At 33.9% G+C, this 19,152-nt stretch overlaps 2 protein-coding genes and 1 non-coding gene across 4 annotated transcripts in view; 1 reads left to right on the forward strand and 2 right to left on the reverse strand.

Moving 5' to 3' along the window:
• LOC142984835 (scavenger receptor class B member 1-like) overlaps positions 1 to 3,845 on the forward strand; it is a 97,817-nt gene extending 93,972 nt beyond the window's left edge. For both annotated transcript variants that reach the window (XM_076132684.1, XM_076132683.1), the window contains one exon: positions 52 to 3,845. In XM_076132684.1, the coding sequence (XP_075988799.1) occupies positions 52 to 612 (561 nt within the window). In that variant the 3' untranslated portion in view covers positions 613 to 3,845. The remainder of the gene's footprint in view (positions 1 to 51) is intronic.
• Positions 3,846 to 4,630: 785 nt separating this feature from the next.
• Positions 4,631 to 19,146, reverse strand: LOC142984771 (putative fatty acyl-CoA reductase CG5065). Its single transcript, XM_076132565.1, has 14 exons — positions 19,020 to 19,146; positions 18,072 to 18,190; positions 15,634 to 15,764; positions 15,117 to 15,204; positions 14,722 to 14,794; positions 13,160 to 13,250; positions 12,619 to 12,764; positions 10,446 to 10,555; positions 10,112 to 10,195; positions 9,580 to 9,688; positions 7,313 to 7,490; positions 6,746 to 6,816; positions 5,932 to 6,189; positions 4,631 to 5,441 (listed from the first exon to the last, which is right to left on the reverse strand). Exons 2-14 carry the CDS (start codon positions 18,160 to 18,162, stop codon positions 5,339 to 5,341), a joined length of 1,533 nt encoding a protein of 510 aa, XP_075988680.1. The 5' UTR covers positions 18,163 to 18,190; positions 19,020 to 19,146; the 3' UTR covers positions 4,631 to 5,338.
• TRNAD-GUC (transfer RNA aspartic acid (anticodon GUC)) lies at positions 9,804 to 9,875 on the reverse strand. Its single transcript has one exon. It is a non-coding gene; the product is annotated as a tRNA-Asp (tRNA).
• Positions 19,147 to 19,152: the final 6 nt, after the last annotated feature.

The raw sequence follows: 19,152 nt of genomic DNA on the forward strand, positions 1-19,152 counted from the left end.
CTACAAAATATCTTACAACTCAATGGACTAATTCTTCTTGTTTCTTCACAGAAAATGTACAGCCTCCCGCCATCCATGCAGCAACGCTTCAGCCTGTACCTGAACATCTTACCCATCGTAGAACAAGGCGCCATGTACGCCCTCTTCGTCACCGGAGCCCTCTTCATACTAACCACAGTCTACATCCTAACCTTCAAAGTGATGTTCCGAAAGTCCAGAGACTTCAACGACTGGAAAGAAAAAGACGGAATCTACGCGCCTTGTGAAGTCCCACTAAGCGATACTGATACTGACGATAACGGTAAATCTTTAATCAAATATCATAGCGAAAAAATCAAAGATTTAAGTTCAAAATTTAGTGATAAAATGTACGATACTGTAGGTAGTGTTAAAGGCAAAGTTGTTGATGAAATTAATCATGTAAAGCATGCTTTTGATAAGAAAGATTGCAAGGACGAGAAAGGCTATGCGGTGGTGAAACAAAGCGATAGCGAAGATGATTGTAAATATTTAGAAGTTATTGATGATGGGTCAGACTTAGTGTCAAGTCAGAAGTACGAGACTAATAGGATGGTCACATTGAAAGGCTTAGAACAGGATGGGACAGACTAAAGAGTTTGAGGTATATGAATTGTGAATTACATTTTTTTGTTTCGCTAGTCCGATTTTTGCTACTTGAAAATGGTGAATTTTTGAGAGGGATTTTAATCAATTAAATCTTTTACTTTCTTAATGGGTTTTCTCCACAAATGAGAGAGTCTTAAGTCTTAATTCGCCAACCTGATCAAAGTTTCAATTAAATAAATATAAAACCTTTTAATGTTTTATACAATTGACATGTTTTTTAGCTACAATCAAATGACATTTAAATATGTCGAACAAATTTGATTGCCAATAATGTTACTTTGCCTCTATACTATGGCTGTTACTTTTAATAAAGAAACTGGCCGTACTCAAAAATATCGCCCGATTTTTTTAATTTAAAGTGTTTTTTATCAGAGTAGTAAAATCGACTAGCTTTTTTTAATTACTTCGAATATCCCTGAAAGGTTTCGAAGTAAAAAGATCGCCTTTTCAGGCGTTTATCTTGCCATGGATGTGACTGAAGTTATTTTTTAAGCATTTCTCTCGCTTTGCTCTTTGTATCCTATTTTTAATTATTTAATTGGTTTACGTCTATTCTTGCCGAATAATGACTTGCATTTTATTGTTTTAATTATTTTTATTTTGTAACGCAAATAGATTGACTTTTTTGATCATGCATTTGGAAATTAGATCCATATTTTGACAGGTGTCATTTCGAATATATAATATTATAATGTTCTATGACCAAATACTTTTGGATATTTTTTAGAATGTCAAGAATAAAATGACAGGTGTCAAATTATGGGTACAATTAAATGTCGGTACTGTAAAAATGTTTATTTAAATCATGTTTTGTTATATTCTTGTATAAAATAGTAAGTTTTTGCTCTGCCTCTGTTTAAAGCACAATTTATAATTTTGCTTGCCTTTTTCTAAAAAAGTGTATGCACCACATTTCTTTCATACATTTATACAATTGATTGCCAGTGAATTTCACAAAAAATGTCTTACAAAAACACATTTATTCCAAAAAGATTTTTGTAAAAATATTTTGCTCAAAATTACTCTCTTCTTGATTATAATGAAGAGTATGAAATATCGAATTTATTATAATACAATTACAAGGCTTATTACACCTAATTCAATAATGTCTAAATGCTTTTAAGACTTATGGTCAAATACAGAACCATTTGAATGAAAAGTAATGTTCAATGCTTATATAATATATACATATGTGTACACGTCACAGTGACAAATACTATGATACTTAACAGTTCTGTACAGAAGCCCGATTCTCTACCACTATCGACTACCGACAACCGGCTAGCTATCGAAAAATGTCGCATAAAAATCAGCGCCTCTCGCGGACGTCGTAAAAACTGTTTTGACAGTACATTTTAAATGTCAAACTCTCGATTGTTTCCAGTTGTAAAGAATCGCGCTACAGATGACAGATGTTTCTGTGTTTGGTCGTTTCAATATTGTATTGTAATACTCCTTGCCAGACAAATATTTTATACTAAAGCATTTTTTTGTAATACTAAGATGTACAATGGGTCTTAAGCGCGAATTACGGACTGACTGCGGTCTATGTAATTCGATCGAAACATCGATTTCGATTTAATGTAATTCGAGGTTATGTCAAATTAGTCTCTTAAATTCTAGCGCATGATTGAACGCTGGTTTAAAGTGAAACTAATTGGATTCTTTAATTTAGTTATATCCATTTTAAAACTGTTTGTTCACGCGCTATTGGAATTTAAAATTGACATAAGCTCAAATCTAAATCAATTGACTTTCATACTCTCGCGTTGCATGTTTAATGCTGTGGTCGCAGCCTGCGACCACGGCGAGTGCAACCTGCGCCGAAACGTTAGGCATTTTAAGGTAAAATGCGTGTTCGCGTTAATTCCCGTATTCTATTATACACTAAATTAATTGAATTTGATTCTGTCTTAAGTAAACTGAAAGGTTTCGTAACCTTTCAAATATTTACCTCGCATAAGACCCGTTGTCCACCTTAGTATTATGTGCAAAAGCTGATATAGTTTAAAAAATCCTTTTGTTATTTAAAATGGTTTCTGTATTTTGCGTTTAAATAAATTTTGCTCAATAACATTCCATAACCACATCTACCTTTTGTATTTAGAGAGCTAGTGTAGGGTAGATTATAAGATTTAAGTTGTTCCATCAATGTAATAACCTATTACTGTCCCACTATTGGGGTTTCTTCTAGAATTGAGGGAGAAGCCAGGCTTCTATAGAAAACTATTTTCAACAAATATATTGATCACTGAATTGTGAAATATTGATCAAGAACATGATCAAATATTCGTTGACGCTTTAAGTGTTAGTGTCACTATATTATTATGTTGAAATGACAATATGAGATTAAAATTGTGCTGGGCTTAATATTCGACTGTTAACTTTATGTTTTAAAAGGAATAAAGAACCAAGATTTGTGTTTAAAAGCCTTTAATATACACAGAAAATTAGATTTTATTTTATAGCCTTTGTATTGGAATACCGTTTCCATAAATTTGTGTAAAAAAATCATGTAGAATCATGTTCTATAAATGTCTAAAAATAGTATATATTTGTATGAAACATGCAATTATATTAATGTTTCAAATAGGTGATGGAATCAACGCCTATTTTGGCCTTAAGGCCTTCGGGCCCAGCCTAGACATAATGTGGCCTTTACCATATAAATGTTTTGAAAAGCTGACCTAATATATTCACAGTACCGCTCCTGAACAAGTGTCAAGTTGGCTACCGGCTAAGTGTGTTCTTAAAAAGTAAAATAAAATAGAAATTTGAAGTCAGTTGATCAAAAATTTGATCAACTTTTAATAAATTTGAATTGTATTAATGTTGTTGGTGTCAGTTGATCAAAAATGTTTACAGTTTTTTTTTAGAAACTGTGCACTATTTGGTTATCAATTTTAGTTTTTAAGTGGGATTTTTTGGCCAATCAGTGTCCAGGCTTTGGCTTCAAACAACAGTTGTGATATTTATATTATACTTAATTTTATTATAAATCGAATTTAAATAAATAATTTAAAAATAAGTCTTAGTTATAATTATAACGTTATTCATAAAGAATAACTTGTAAGTTAATTTGTAATATTTAATTATAATTTTAAGTGTATTTTTGCAATAATTAAAGAAGTATTCTCTACGTGTTGGTACTTGGTCGATAATTTTGTAAATATTATTATAATTATTGTGAAATTAATTAAAATGCCTTTTTGAAAATATTTATGTATTTCATTGTACCAACAACTTTGTTTGCTGAAAAAAGCCTATTTATGTCCTATCCAATCCTCATTATAGGCTGGTTAACTACCAGTCAAATCAGTTACTCTTTATGAAATGTCAAAAACACATTTTAGTATAGAAATACGAACGTAGTGACGTCACACTAACATATTTTCGTTGGCATCCAATGAGTGCCTAATAAAATGTTTCAGTGTGTAATAATTTTAATTTGGACATTATTAACGAAAAGTTATTAACATAGCATGAGCATTTTGAATAAATATTTTACGAGTACAAGTTTAATAATTTTTCGTTAATCTAGTCAACTACCTTAATTCATCATGGTTTTTGCCAAATGCTTGAAACCGCTAATTGCTATATTATAAAAAAAACTAATTGTATTGTTTTTATATTTTTATTACTTTGGTTAGTAGAACAATAAGCATAATAATAATGTGTCATTCTTATCGAAAAAAATATTTATTTATGTAACACTCAAACACACACAAATGGAACACACTAAACAACAATTATAATTATTAAACAATTAATAAATACTATTTAATATTATATGGACTAAACACACGGCTAAACTTTAAAGTCTAGCTCATCAAAGTAAAATGCATGTTCGCATTACAGTCAACCTGGGTAACTTTGAATCATTTGGGTAACATTGACAGTGGGAATTTGAACTAGTTTCGATTATTTTTTCATATGAAACCAACACAATTGATAAAAGTTTGCAAAACTAAAATAAACCTTTATTAATTGTGTTGGTTTCATATGAAAAAATTATCGAAACTACTTAGTCCAAATCCCCACGTTCAATGTTACCCAAATGATTCAAAGTTACCCAAATTGACCTTAAATCCTGTAATATTAAATAGTAAAAGACCAGTTTCAAATTTTAGAAATAACTGTCAGATAATTTATCTACTAAAGTGGAAGCAAATATATCGGTCTAGCCTTTCTAACTATGTTAAAGTCGGCTTCCAGTCTCACCGGATGCAGCTGAATACCAGTGTTTTACATGGAGCGACTGTCTATCTGACCTCCACAACCCAGTTACCTGGGTTATAACACGATACGCTTCGGTAAGACTGGTTGTCAGACTTCCAAGCTAATAATGAATTGATTTTTAACAAAATTTCATAATAATAAGTTATTTGATAGTTATCCATAAGTAAGGAAACTGGTCCATTAAAATTATAATGTACTAGCTGACCCGCGCAACTTCGCTTGCGTCACATGAGAGAGAATCGGTCATAACTTTCCCCGTTTTTGTAACATTTTTTACTGGTACTCTGCTCCTATTGGTGGTAGCGTGATGATATATAGCATAAAGCCTTCCTCGATAAATGGGCTATCTAACACTGAAAGAATTTTTCAAATAGGACCAGTAGTTCCTGAGAATAGCGCGTTCAAACAAACAATCAAACTCTTTAGCTTTATAATATTAGTATAGAAGTATAGATTTACTTTTATCAATAACTTATACAAACGAAGTATTGTAAATTCTAATCAATTTACTGCTAATCCAATAAAATATGACTCCGTAGAATATTAATTGTGCCACTTTGTCCAGTACTTTCATTCTGAAACAAAGAAAAATATATTAGAATTTTAATCTATGCCTGTGGTAAGCGTCTTGTAGCAAGGTTTGTCAATAGATAGATGACCGCTACGCTGTATTAATTTTTAGCTTTTTACATATTGTGTCTTAAAACGAGATAATTCTTTAGTTGTGTTAAAAAACAAGTCATTTGAACACTTAGGGCAATTACGTAAATATTAGATTGTCAAAGTTTTAGTTAGTAAGTCTATGTTTTGTTTGTTACTAAAATAAACTCTTGATCTGTGGGATAAGCAACCGTTGGCGCGGTCATTCTACAGATGGGTGACCGCATAGTGGTATTTGAACTGGGGGTGTCCGTGCTTCGGAGAGCACGTAAAACGTCGGTCCCGGCTGTCGTCAATTAAGATAACAGTCGTTAAGCCGCGTCAAAGGCCTTTCCGGCGGCTTGAACAAATTTAACACTAGGTTGACCACTAACCATACGATAGATAGATAGTTCAGAAAATTACCTTTTAAAATGTACCCTGGCTGCCGGCAAATCTTCATCTTTCTCCTTCATCAGAAACTTTCTTCCACCAAAACAGCACTTTTTAAAGTACCTGATAATATCTACATTCTCAACCTGATAGTAGAAACTATCTCTGTCTTGCTCTTTCAACACTGATCGGAGTGCGATAAAGTTTTTATTGTCGAATGTCCATTGCTTGTTTGTGTAGTAACGTAGTGCGAGGTCTGCGCAGAAGATGCGCCGTTGTACTTTGATCAACCTGTTGAAAACGAGAATCTGTTGTTTCTAAAGGTTTTTAAGGCAATTAAAAATTATAAAACTTTATTTTTCAAATCTCCTTTATCGTTTTCATTGGGTAGTTTTTGTGTGTCACGCACAAAATGGTTTACTAAAACTATTTAGATAAAAAAATTGTTACGTGACTATGAAGAGTTCCTAATATGAGTTCTAATTAATTATGGGAGATTTTGATATATTGTAGGGTTGCCATCTCCAAAATTTGGAAAACCGGACAAGACGCGTGAAAACCCCGGATTTTAAGTCCGAAACCCGGACATGTCAACAAAAAGAGCAACCGCGACGGGAGGAGTGGGGGAACGGTGAATATACTTGGTTCGTCGGTTGATCGTGGTGTGCAATTTTTTTTAACCCGGTCTACAAATGAAACCTTCCCCTGACGCTCCCCGGATGCCCTCTAAACTAGGACAAATCCGGGGTCACACGGACGGATGGCAACCCTAATGTATTATATCTCTTCGTTAAACATGTTCATAAATGAAGAAATTTAAATGTTTTATTTTTCAGTATTTACTTACATTGGTTTCTTTCCTAATAACCAAAGAAGGGTATCCACGAACAACGCTGGCAGCAAATGTTGAAATAATACCTGTGAAAAAACATAAATTAAATTTTAAATTTCACCCATTTTCCACTGCTGGGCAAGAGACTCCTCCCGGCATGGAGAAGAGGTTAGGTCTTGAGTCCACCACGCTAACCATATGCGGGTTTGGAATTTTGCATACCTTCAAGAACTTTTCTAAAGAACTCTCAGGCATGTAAGTTTGCCTGTTTTCCTACACCGTTGGAACAAGTGATAATTTATTTCTAATATACACGTAATCTAAAAGTTATTGGTGTATTGCTTCGGGTACGAACTTCTTAATCCTTTTCTCATTTATCTATTTATTTCAACTTCTCACACAAAGTTATATAAAGGCGGACTTAATGCCAAAGGCATTTTCTTCCAGTTTACCTCGGGGTGATGCAGAGATTAAATGAAGTAGGTGTTTAAATTATAAAGGAGGAAAATTAAGTTGAGAAAACAATGTAACCCTTTTCATTCCGGGAGGAGAAGATAAAATTTATTTATTTTATTGTTTTACCTTAATATAATGCAGTTTCTCATTAGCAGTAATCTTGCCGCCCACACTCCACAGCATCCCGTCTAAGGGTACGTCTTCGGCGACAAGTTTAGACATGTCTACCAAGTCCTTCATCAGAATACTGTTTAATTTGCCTGAACAACAGTTGTAGAAAGGAATGTCATCTGTGGGCTCCAATCTGAAAATACAATTATTGTTCTTAGGCTACTCAAACGGTAAAAATGGGACAGTATTGCTGAGACTTCACTGATTGTCTGTTTGTCTTTTAGTCTGTCTGTCCGTCAACAGGCTGTATCTCATGAATCGTAATAGTTAGACAGCTGAAATTTTCAAAAATGATGTATTTCTGTTACCGCTATAATAAACATTAAAAAACAGAATAAATACATATAAAGGAGGCTTTCCTACGATAAAAGTGATTTTTTGATTATAATAAGTCCCTACTTATGATAATCAAAATACTTATGATAACCCTTTGTTCCTAAGTCCAACTCGCATTTGGCCGGTTTTTAACCATTATATAAACATGAACTATAGTTCTAGCGTAAAAGTTGCTATTTCCGGTTCATTTTTAAATAATTTAGTTGACTGGGTTAACGGAAAATTATTAAACTTGAACTCGTCAAAGGTTCATCTAAAATGCTCACGACATGTAATTTTTTTGTGTTAAAAGTATTGAAATTAAAATGATTAAACACTGACATTATAACAGGCATTCATTTGATCGCAACAAAAAAAAAATACGATACTATAATGACATCACTATGCATCACTTTTTTCTTTATATATTTTTGACATTTCATAAAGAGTAGCTGATTTGACTGGTAGTCATCCTTATTATGGTAGCAAATACACGGGATATTTTCCTACCCCCGCCCTTTCTTTAAAACCGTTAAAAAAGTATGGCGTCCCTATCTTACTACTGCGCGCGGAAAAACAAAAAAAAAATCTACTAACTATTTGACCGATCGTCAACTGTTCAACTACATACCCCAGTTTCTCAGGTACATTTAACAGTAGTTTATCTATTCAATAGCGTTTTAACTTATATAAAAAAACGCTATTGAATAGATAAACTACCGCAAAATTTACTCGAAAACCGGGGGTAGATTTGTACATCTAAAGTTAGTGTCTTAAGTGATTTTATTTTTAAATACCTACTCGGTGCTAATAATTACAATATAGATAATTAGTGCACATAATTTCTTGGACTTATCGGACTATTATAAGTGAATTTGGACTTTAAATCACTAAATTCAGTGTCGTAAGTGAATTTTCTGTGCGACATTTTGAAGATTCGTCGGCCTGTAGCAGTTACCTTCGTTTGTGCCTGGCTGTTTCCTCGAGTCAAGTTATAGTTGAATTCAGGTAAGTGATTTATCTATACTTTTAATATTATAAAGCTGAAGAGTTCGTTTGTTTGTTTGATCGCGCTAATCTCAGGAACTACTGGTCCGATTTGAAAAATCTTTCAGTGTTAGATAGCCTATTTATCGAGGAAGGCTATAGGCTATATAACTTCACGCTACGGTCATTAGGAGCGGAGTAGCAACGAAAAATGTTACAAAAACGGGGAAAATTTTGACCCATTCTCTTAGGTGACGCAAGCAAAGTTGCGCGGGTCAGCTAGTGTATTTCTATTTTTGCTATAGTTGCAATGTTAATATAAGAATGCAGTAATAGTTATACTAAGACATGACGGGGCAAATGCGTAATAAATATTTTAAAGTAATATCAAAAAATTTTTCAAGTTGCATTGATCGTGGTGATCGAAATGAGCTCCGGTATACTAGATCTTCCCCACACGCTACCAATGTTCGTTTGACCTGAATAGCCATAACTGCACTAATGACTTCTCTCAAACAAACACTGACTGACAAACTTGTCGGCACCATATTTTATTATTGTGTTCAAAACCTAATATAAATGTAAATACCTGTACGAAGATACAAAATAGTTAGCGCCTTTTCAAAACTTTATAACATTAAATCTGTAGACAGATTGCTAATATATTATTTAAGGCGCTTCAACTATTTTTCCTTGGAAATATTTTCTTAAAGAAATGGATATTTTAATACCGCATATTTCGACTTCAAAGCCTAGACATATAAATACTAAATAGTACTAAATGTTTAAAATAATATAACATTTTGTCAAAATTATTCTGAAGTCTGAACTAAACTAGTTTCTAAGTCTCTAAATAGGTGTTTAATAACTACTTACGCCTATAAGAGTATAAAGCATGAAGATATGAGAATTCTACTTACTTCTTAGTTCCTCTTATCCAAGCAGCAACGGCTATATTTTTAGCACACACATCAACAGGAATAAAGTCACACACAATCTCTGGTTTTGTATAAATACTTCTCATGATACCTGAAAAAAACATTAAATAAAATATTTTATACGAAAATTTATATAAATATTGATAAAAATTGCTTGAAAATGGGTTGTTGTTGAGTAAATGGTAGAAAAAAATGACAAAAAGTATCTCTCCGGCGGGGAATCGAACCCCGGTCTCCCGCGTGACAGGCGGGGATACTGACCACTATACTACCGAAGACTTACTTATTAATGTTGAAATAAGTGTTAACATTATAAAACCCATACTGCTGTCATTAATAATTCAATACATTTTTAACCGACTCTATAAAATGGCGAAGGTTATCGATTTGGTCGTATATTTTCCTTGTTTCTATCATTTTATTCCTAAAATCAATGTTAGTACTGAATTTGTAGTATAAAATGTACCGTTTATTTACTTCAATATAGTAGTAATTTTTATTAAAATGAGTTTACCTTTGCCACATGCAACGAAAATTCCGACCGGTCCATTGAAATTTTCTACCCACCCAGGAACTGGCTCCTCTACACTGGATATTACTGAAAAAGATAAATTAGTACATAATCTATTTAAATGTTAATAATTAATGTACAAATCAGAAGGCTCGCACTCATATTTAATTCCTTTTAAGCGTTTAGATAGACTTTATTTTCTGTAATGATTGGGAGACTTTAAAATATAAAATTAAATATTTGTGTGTATGTTTCAATGTATGTTTTATAAGTAAATTTAAATATTATATTTTGGAAAATGATAAGTTTTTTTGGTATTTAAGTTATTGTAACTTACCGATGGATGGCCTGACTATGACAATGGGTAACTGTCCTTTATTTTCACACACCATTTGCTCAGCTAGTTGTTTACTGAACGTATACGTGTTAGGGAGCTCTCCTAAGTACCTAAAATATGCAAATTATCATTAAAAGTAAAAATAATAACACTTATAAATAAATAATAATTTACTTGAGCAATTCTCAATTTTTTTGACCACATCCACTATCACAATGTCCCATGTTTTTGTTTTTGATTATTTTTTTAATATGATATTACAACTAATATATTCGATTGTCATTACTTCACCAATATTATTAAATTATCAGACAAAATATCAAAATAGCGTACAAATAGATTAGTTAATTTTAAAATGTAATAATCTAAAATATTTATTTATTTTATTTTTAGACTATTTTTGAGAGTATGGTCAAATATTTTGAGAAATTCTCACTTTAGGCCCAGCGCAGACAGACCGGAATAATCCTCGCGCGGTCTCGAGCATTTTCTTTACGGCTCGCGGATGCTCGAGCATGCTCGCGACTGCTCGAGCCTGCGCGAGGAAATCTTTTTAGGTTACCATTCTTCATTAAACAGGCCAGTTTTCGTGAAAATTCGTCAACGATGGTAGACTGGGCCATGATTATGGGTCAGCGCAGACCAAGAGGAGCGCAGCGGAGAGGATTTTTTTAACGCACTTGAAAATCAACTTTAAGTTAATTAATATAAAGTGCACAATTGCTTGAACTTGACAAAAAATGCTCGCGCGTCCTCGAGGATGCGCGGGTATCCCCGCGCATACTCGAGGACGCGCGAGCATCGTACGAAAAATTTCAATGTTGTTACTGAGTTTAAAGAGAGAGAACGACATTTTTATTCTTCTTCAGTCAAAAGAGCAATTATAATCATGGCCCAGTCTACCATCGTTGACGAATTTTCACGAAAACTGGCCTGTTTAATGAAGAATGGTAACCTAGAAAGTTTTCCTCGCGCAGGCTCGAGCAGTCGCGAGTATGCTCGAGCATCCGCGAGCCGTAAAGAAAATGCTCGAGACCGCGCGAGGATTATTCCGGTCTGTCTGCGCTGGGCCTATAATTGCTCTTTTGACTGAAGAAGAACGATCTCTCTCTTTAAACTCAGTAACAACATTGAAATTTTTCGTACGATGCTCGCGCGTCCTCGAGGATGCGCGGGTATCCCCGCGCGGCCTCGCGTCGCCGCCGGCATCGTACGAAAAATTTCAAAGTTGATACTGAGTTTAAAGAGGGAGAACGTCATTTTTATTCTTCTACAGCCAAAAGAGCAATTATAATCATGGCCCAGTCTACCATCGTTGACGAATTTTCACGAAAACTGGCCTGTTTAATGAAGAATGGTAACCTAGAAAGTTTTCCTCGCGCAGGCTCGAGCAGTCGCGAGCATGCTCGAGCATCCGCGAGCCGTAAAGAAAATGCTCGAGACCGCGCGAGGATTATTCCGGTCTGTCTGCGCTGGGCCTAAGGGTCAGCGCAGACCAAGAGGAGCGCAGCGGAGAGGATTTTTTTAACGCACTTGAAAATCAACTTTAACTTAATTAAAATAAAGTGCATAATTGCTTGAACCTGACAAAAAATGCTCCCGCGTCCTCGAGGATGCGCGGGTATCCCCGCGCAGCATCGCGTCGCCGCCAGCATCGTACGAAAAATTTCAATGTTGTTACTGAGTTTAAAGAGAGAGAACGTCATTTTTATTCTTCTTCAATCAAAAGAGCAATTATAATCATGGCCCAGTCTACCATCGTTGACGAATTTTCACGAAAACTGGCCTGTTTAATGAAGAATGGTAACCTAGAACGCTTTCCTCGCGCAGGCTCGAGCAGTCGCGAGCATGCTCGAGCATCCGCGAGCCGTAAAGAAAATGCTCGAGACCGCGCGAGGATTATTCCTGTCTGTCTGCGCTGGGCCTAAGTTTGTGTATTCACTTTTAGCGCCATCTAGTGTACAAGGATTACAACACACTTTTATTTAGATTGGTCACATCTATAATAGTTGTATTATTTACTACAAGATGGCATTACTTACGAAATGATTACAATGCCATCTAGTAAACAATAGAAGAAATGCCAGTTCTTATAATTATCACTAGATAGCGTTGTTCAATTTAAAGTACCAGAAGTTAGTTATTAGACGGCACTGCTGCAAATAAAACTTACTTGGTTGTGAGGACACGTAAAGCATGGTCATCAGCCGTTTCGCAGATCTTGAGGGTTTCCCTCCAATCTGCTAGAGGAGGGTAAAGGACCTCTTCTATGGGATCCCTATTTGTGTTAGAGTAGGATGTCGATACATGGACGAACACCTGTGCGGTATAATTTAAATTTTAATACGTTAGTCATTGTTTAAATTTAATTTAACGCAAATCATGATGACTTTGCTCTTTTCCTAACTATTACAATACTAATATATTATTATTGAAAAACATTTGAAATTTCTGAAGCGCATTGTAGTAGATGTTCTTCATTTTACTGAATGCAAAGTGAACATAGCTAAAAATTTACAATTGAAAACTAAATGAAATGCAAAGTGAAAAAACAATATTATGGTTAATTTCCACATTTTCTTACCAGTTCATAAAACAATGACTAAAATGAATATTGATAAAATGTACCTATGTAAGTTCACGGAAAACGTTTCTCCTCGAACAAAGTCATGTGCCAAAATGTTGTAAGTAAAAATACCTATCGTAATACTCACACAAAGATCTCTTATTTCTTTCGCCAACTCGATAGTCTGTAGGGTTCCTTTCAAATTCATTTGTATAGCAAACTTTAACGTGTCATCGAACCTAAAACAACAAAATAAACATTGAACTCTTGACCCATATCCACAATAAATAATTAAATAAAAACTAGGTGTCAACAAGTAAATGATTTGGTTTCGATTATTTATTGTAGGTACCTAGGTACGTTAGATTTTTTTCCTACAACTTAGTCGAGAGCATTTGCATGCACGATTTAACTACATTATGATAAACAATTCTATGTATTGACAAGATAAAGTATCTGTGATAATGTATAATAGAATACGGGAATTAACGCGAACACGCATTTTACCTTAAAATGCCTAACGTTTCGGCTAGGTTAGGCATTTCAAGGTAAAATGCGTGTTCGCGTTAATTCCCGTATTCTATTATACATTAAACATGCAACGCGAGAGTTTAAAAGTTATGAAGTATCTGTGATGTTCTGTATAATCATTTATTATTCTGAAACATAAATTCTTAATTTTGTATAGATACCTCCCGTGAAACTTGCATACAAAGCTCCCTCTTATTCATAAAAATATATGAAGTTATGAAAGGCTTATAAAGAGTTTTGTTTCTGTATAATCATTTATTATTCTGAAACATAAATTCTTAATTTTGTATAGATACCTCCCGTGAAACTTGCATACAAAGCTCCCTCTTATTCATAAAAATATATGAAGTTATGAAAGGCTTATAAAGAGTTTTGTTTCTTTCACTCCTTAGCGAAATGAAAAAGAGAAAACATATTAAGTAGTTTTTTAACTAAAATAGGTTTATAGTGTGTTTATGAATAAGAGGGTAAGTTTTTGGACTAATATAGCCAACTGCTCGGCATAACGGCTATAGCAAGACCCAGGGAATCGAATCCGAGACCTTTACACCTCAATATATTATTTATTTAAACTTCTTATACAAATTTGTATAAAGGCGGACTTAAAGCCAAAGGCATTTCTGCCAGTCTACCTTGGGATGATGCAGAGATTAAATGAAGTAGGTGTTTAAATTATAAAGGAGGAAAATTTAATTGAGAAAAATGTTTACAAATAAATAACAATTGTCATGTGACTATACATAAATATAACCTAACCTACCCATGTCGCTTTGCCCAAAACTCCTTCTTTATAACTATGTTACGGTATATAATTATATCGTGACATAGTTATGAAGAAGGAGTTTTTTATATACCGTATCATAGTTTTTAAACTCCGGCTTGTTCGGACTTTTACCATTGAGAGTTGGTAAATCTTAGGTTTTACCGGAAAATCTTAGGATTTACCACAGTTCGGGCTTTTACAGTAACATATACATACATAATTCCAATACGCAACGCGCAATATAGTTTACATTGCATTTGTTACTTTTTCCGTTCTAATTACTTTGTTACACAGATAGTTTATAACATATATAATCACATAAGATACCTTTTTACCCCGGGAAATTTTACCACTTCATCGAATTATCAACCAAAATCAAGATAGCTATTTTAAATAATTTCTTTTGTCAAACTTACCTTACGCTAGCAGCAATATGGAATACAATATTAACTTTGTTCACTAGTAAAGTCCTATCTTCTTGTGAAAGACCTGAAAACAGTACAAAATTTTAAATTAAGTATATTTACTAAGGAAAAACAGGAAAAACCGAATTGCATAAGCATTTTTCTCCCACTTCAGTAAGGCAACACGCCAAAAACTTTTTTAAGTGATGTGTGTATTATAAATAATGATCACTTGTTATAACGGTGAAGGAAAACATCGTGATGAAACCTTGCATGCCTGAGAGTTGTTTAACAAAGTTATAGAATGGAAAGTCCTCAATTTGGTTCAAAGATTAACACTTCTCATTAATTTCTGGAAGAGAATATTGTTCTACAGTGGGACAGTACTGTATTGATGAAAATATTACCTAATCCAGGTTCCATGACATCTCCAGCTATCACAAAGACCTTGGATTCGAAGACTCCAGGTCTCTCCTTCCTCAGTCGGTCGAAGCACTGAAAAAAATAGGCTTTGATTAGATACTAATAAGTTAAATTTTCGATAAATAACTCATGGAAAGTCAGTCATAATGTTTAATTTTTTTAAATATTATACAATGTTATAAATGCAACTTTTTACCTCGTACTTTTTATTACTATTACAACTGATGTTTAATGCTTAAAAATTAGCGATCTTTACTTAAATATTTTCTAAATACTTACATAAAAATATTGTATAGACAAACAAATTCTGAATAATTTATAACTTGGGAAAAGACTAAAATTCATACTCATTATAAAAGCGAGCATAATTTTGTCTGTAAAATTCTTACGACAAAATTACTGAATCGATTTATACAAAACTTGGTAGAACAATAACTTAAACGTATAAACAAACTACATATTTTTCACAAGGAACTTCTAGAACTAATCAGTTTAACTTACTGGCGTAGCATACAACTTCTCAAGTCTATCTTCAGACTTGACTCCCTTCTTGTTCCTCATGAGGAGGTAGATTCTATCTAGCTCAGTGCAAGAGTACAGCAGCTTCTCAATCAGGATCTTACCGATGAAACCTAGGAACATAAGATACATACTAGGCCATGATTTTTAATATATAATAGGATACGGGAATTAACGCGAACACGCATTTTACCTCAAAAAACCTAACGTTTCGGCGCAGGTTGCACTCGCCGTGGTCGCAGGCTGACCGTGGCATTTTAAGGTTAAATGCGTGTTCGCGTTAATTCCCGTATCCTATTATACATATATTAAACCTGCATCGCGAGAGTTTAAAAGTTACGATAAGCCATAATTTATCTAAAATTTGATGATATATCCAAAAGTAATGATAATTGGTCGCTTCTAATCGTCGCAAATATCCAAAAGCCAAGCCTCTTTTTGTCTTCCTTATACAGGTGTCCCAAAACTCAACGATAATCCGAGACAGGATGAAAGGCCAAGTCATACCGGTTCTAGGAAAAATAAAAAAAAAATTCTATATCACTTGGTTCAGCAATAATAGACACTTTTCAAAAAAGTTGAAATTTCACACCCTTGGTCGCATTTTCAAGTCCTGTGATCACCAATGTCACAATTTCGCTGTGTTTTTTTCAATTTCGTGATCTTCATTAAATATGCTATTAATCGTAAAACAAATTAATGCACAAAACATTGTTAATTTAATAAAAAAAGTTAAGTTTTAGTGAGTCATGGTTCACAAAAATATCGTTAGTTAACTTTGACGCTTCATATTGAAAAAAAAATGTACTACACTACCCTTGGCAAGTTATTTCAAAAGTTGGCGCATTTAATCAAGATTTCAAAATGGTGCAACACTTGCCACTTTTCTTGCCATTAAAAATGATATTTTTATTTGAACGACGAGTGTCCCCGAAAATGGATCGGTCGGAGTGGTACAATTGTATGGCCTCCTCGTTCCCCCGATCTAAATCCAGTAGATATTTTTACTGGGAATGCATAAAAGAAAAAGTCTATTCGAAATCAATACAAAATCTATCAAAACTTCGCCAGAAAATTGACACAGCGTCAGAAGAAATAAATGCAAGGAATTTTGCTTGACTGGTGCAACGGTCTTTTGTAAGGCGTTGCAGAGCCTGTATTCGTGCCAGAGGAAAACAATTCGGAATTACATTAGTTTAAGGAGAATAATTAAATAAGAACGATGGTTCGTTCATTCTTTTTTTTTAATTATTTGTACCTATTTTGTTTATTACATTAAATATTTGTTATGGACTGACTCAATTATCTCTTTACTAAAAATAATTGCTTTCCTCTGGCACGAATACAGGCTCTGCAACGGCGTACAAAAGATCTTTTCACCAGTCAATCAAAATTCCTTGCATTTATTTCTTCTGACGCTGTGTCAATTTTCTGGCGAAGTTTTGATAGATTTTGTATTGATTTCGAATAGACTTTTTCTTTTATGCATTCCCAGTAAAAATATCCACTAGATTTAGATCGGGGGAACGAGGAGGCCATACAATTGTACCACTCCGACCGATCCATTTTCGGGGACACTCGTCGTTCAAATAAAAATATCATTTTTAATGGCAAGAAAAGTGGCAAGTGTTGCACCATTTTGAAATCTTGATTAAATGCGCCAACTTTTGAAATAACTTGCCAAGGGTAGTGTAGTACATTTTTTTTTCAATATGAAGCGTCAAAGTTAACTAACGATATTTTTGTGAACCATGACTCACTAAAACTTAACTTTTTTTATTAAATTAACAATGTTTTGTGCATTAATTTGTTTTACGATTAATAGCATATTTAATGAAGATCACGAAATTGAAAAAAACACAGCGAAATTGTGACATTGGTGATCACAGGACTTGAAAATGCGACCAAGGGTGTGAAATTTCAACTTTTTTGAAAAGTGTCTATTATTGCTGAACCAAGTGATATAGAATTTTTTTTTTATTTTTCCTAGAACCGGTATGACTTGGCCTTTCATCCTGTCTCGGATTATCGTTGAGTTTTGGGACACCCTGTATATACCTTGGCGTAAAAAAAAACAATTATTAATGGTCCAAATTATTTGGTAAATACATTCATTTGAATAGGAGCTGTCGCAGAGAAAACATCAAAATGTAAGAAAACTACATAAGAGCTAGGACATCGTAAATGCATTAAACAGTATTTCAACGGATTACATTAATCAAAACAATATACAAAAAAAATATTCAAATAGTAATTAAATAAAAAACAATTGCACTTTGTCCTTTGCGGGAATCGAACTCTCAACCTCGTGATCGGCAGTCTTAGACACCCCAAAAGTTTTCGACATAGTTAAATTTCCTGCTTATTACGTATTGCATCAGATGAGAATCGAACTGTATTAACAATAAGAACTAGCTTACCTGACCCTCCAGTAATGAAAATAGTCTTTCCTTTATAAAACTCCGGAATGGAGGGTACATCCGTCATATCCCGGTCTTCAAGGAAACCCATCTTGTAAGGAGAGCAACCTTACTTTTATCTGAAAATAGTAGAAGTTTAGTTACATTTATTAAATAAATATCCTATAATACATGGCTTTCATTTTCAATGTACATAGTTTACAGTTCAAAAAGTAATCGTAATCCTCATTTTTATACATAATGTAAAATCGAAAATACGTCTATCTATTACGTTTTCTACGGCGTAACCACTATATTAGCCTAGCCTTTCCTCCAACTATGTTGGAGTCGGCTTCCAGTCTCACCGGATGCTGCTGAATACCAGTGTTTTACGTGGAGCGACTAATATGATAACGCGAAAATACTTTTTCCCCGACCTAATATTTCACTCAAAAATGTATCTGACCTCCACAACACAGTTACCTGGGTTATAACACGATACCCTTCGGTAAGACTGGTTGTCAGACTTTCAAGCTTCCGACTACTGTTAACAATTGTTAAAGATCTTCGAAAATTACAGCCGGGACCCACAATTTAACGTGCCTTTTAAAACACAGAGGAACTCGATATGTATAAGATGGTCCACAGAACAACCTCAGCAAGTGAAGCTTAACTTCAGAGATCGATTCCGCGCGGCTGTTTTGACTAAGCCACGAGCTCCTCTGTCTCGGTCTCTTGTAACTTGCAATAAAATCTTTCTCTACACAAAAAGTTCGATATTTGGGTACCTCACGAGCTCACTGAAAGAAACCTAATGAACCGTGTAATCATTTGTGATTCTTGAAGCTAAAGAGATTTTATTACAAGTTTATACATACAATGCGAAAAGACTTTTTCCCCGACCTAATATGAATGCTATAAAAATATTTTCTACAATACTATAAAATAAAATAATAAAAAATAACTCACAATTTTAGCCAAAAATCCGAAACGGCGCACTGAAAACCAAACTGCTAGCTACCAACTACTTCGCGCAAATAAACGTATATACAATACTATTGTAACTCTGCTACTACACACCGGACATTCAGTATTAAACACA

This window comes from Anticarsia gemmatalis, chromosome 28, assembly GCF_050436995.1.
Source record: "Anticarsia gemmatalis isolate Benzon Research Colony breed Stoneville strain chromosome 28, ilAntGemm2 primary, whole genome shotgun sequence".
NCBI classification, from domain to species: Eukaryota; Metazoa; Arthropoda; class Insecta; order Lepidoptera; family Erebidae; genus Anticarsia; species Anticarsia gemmatalis.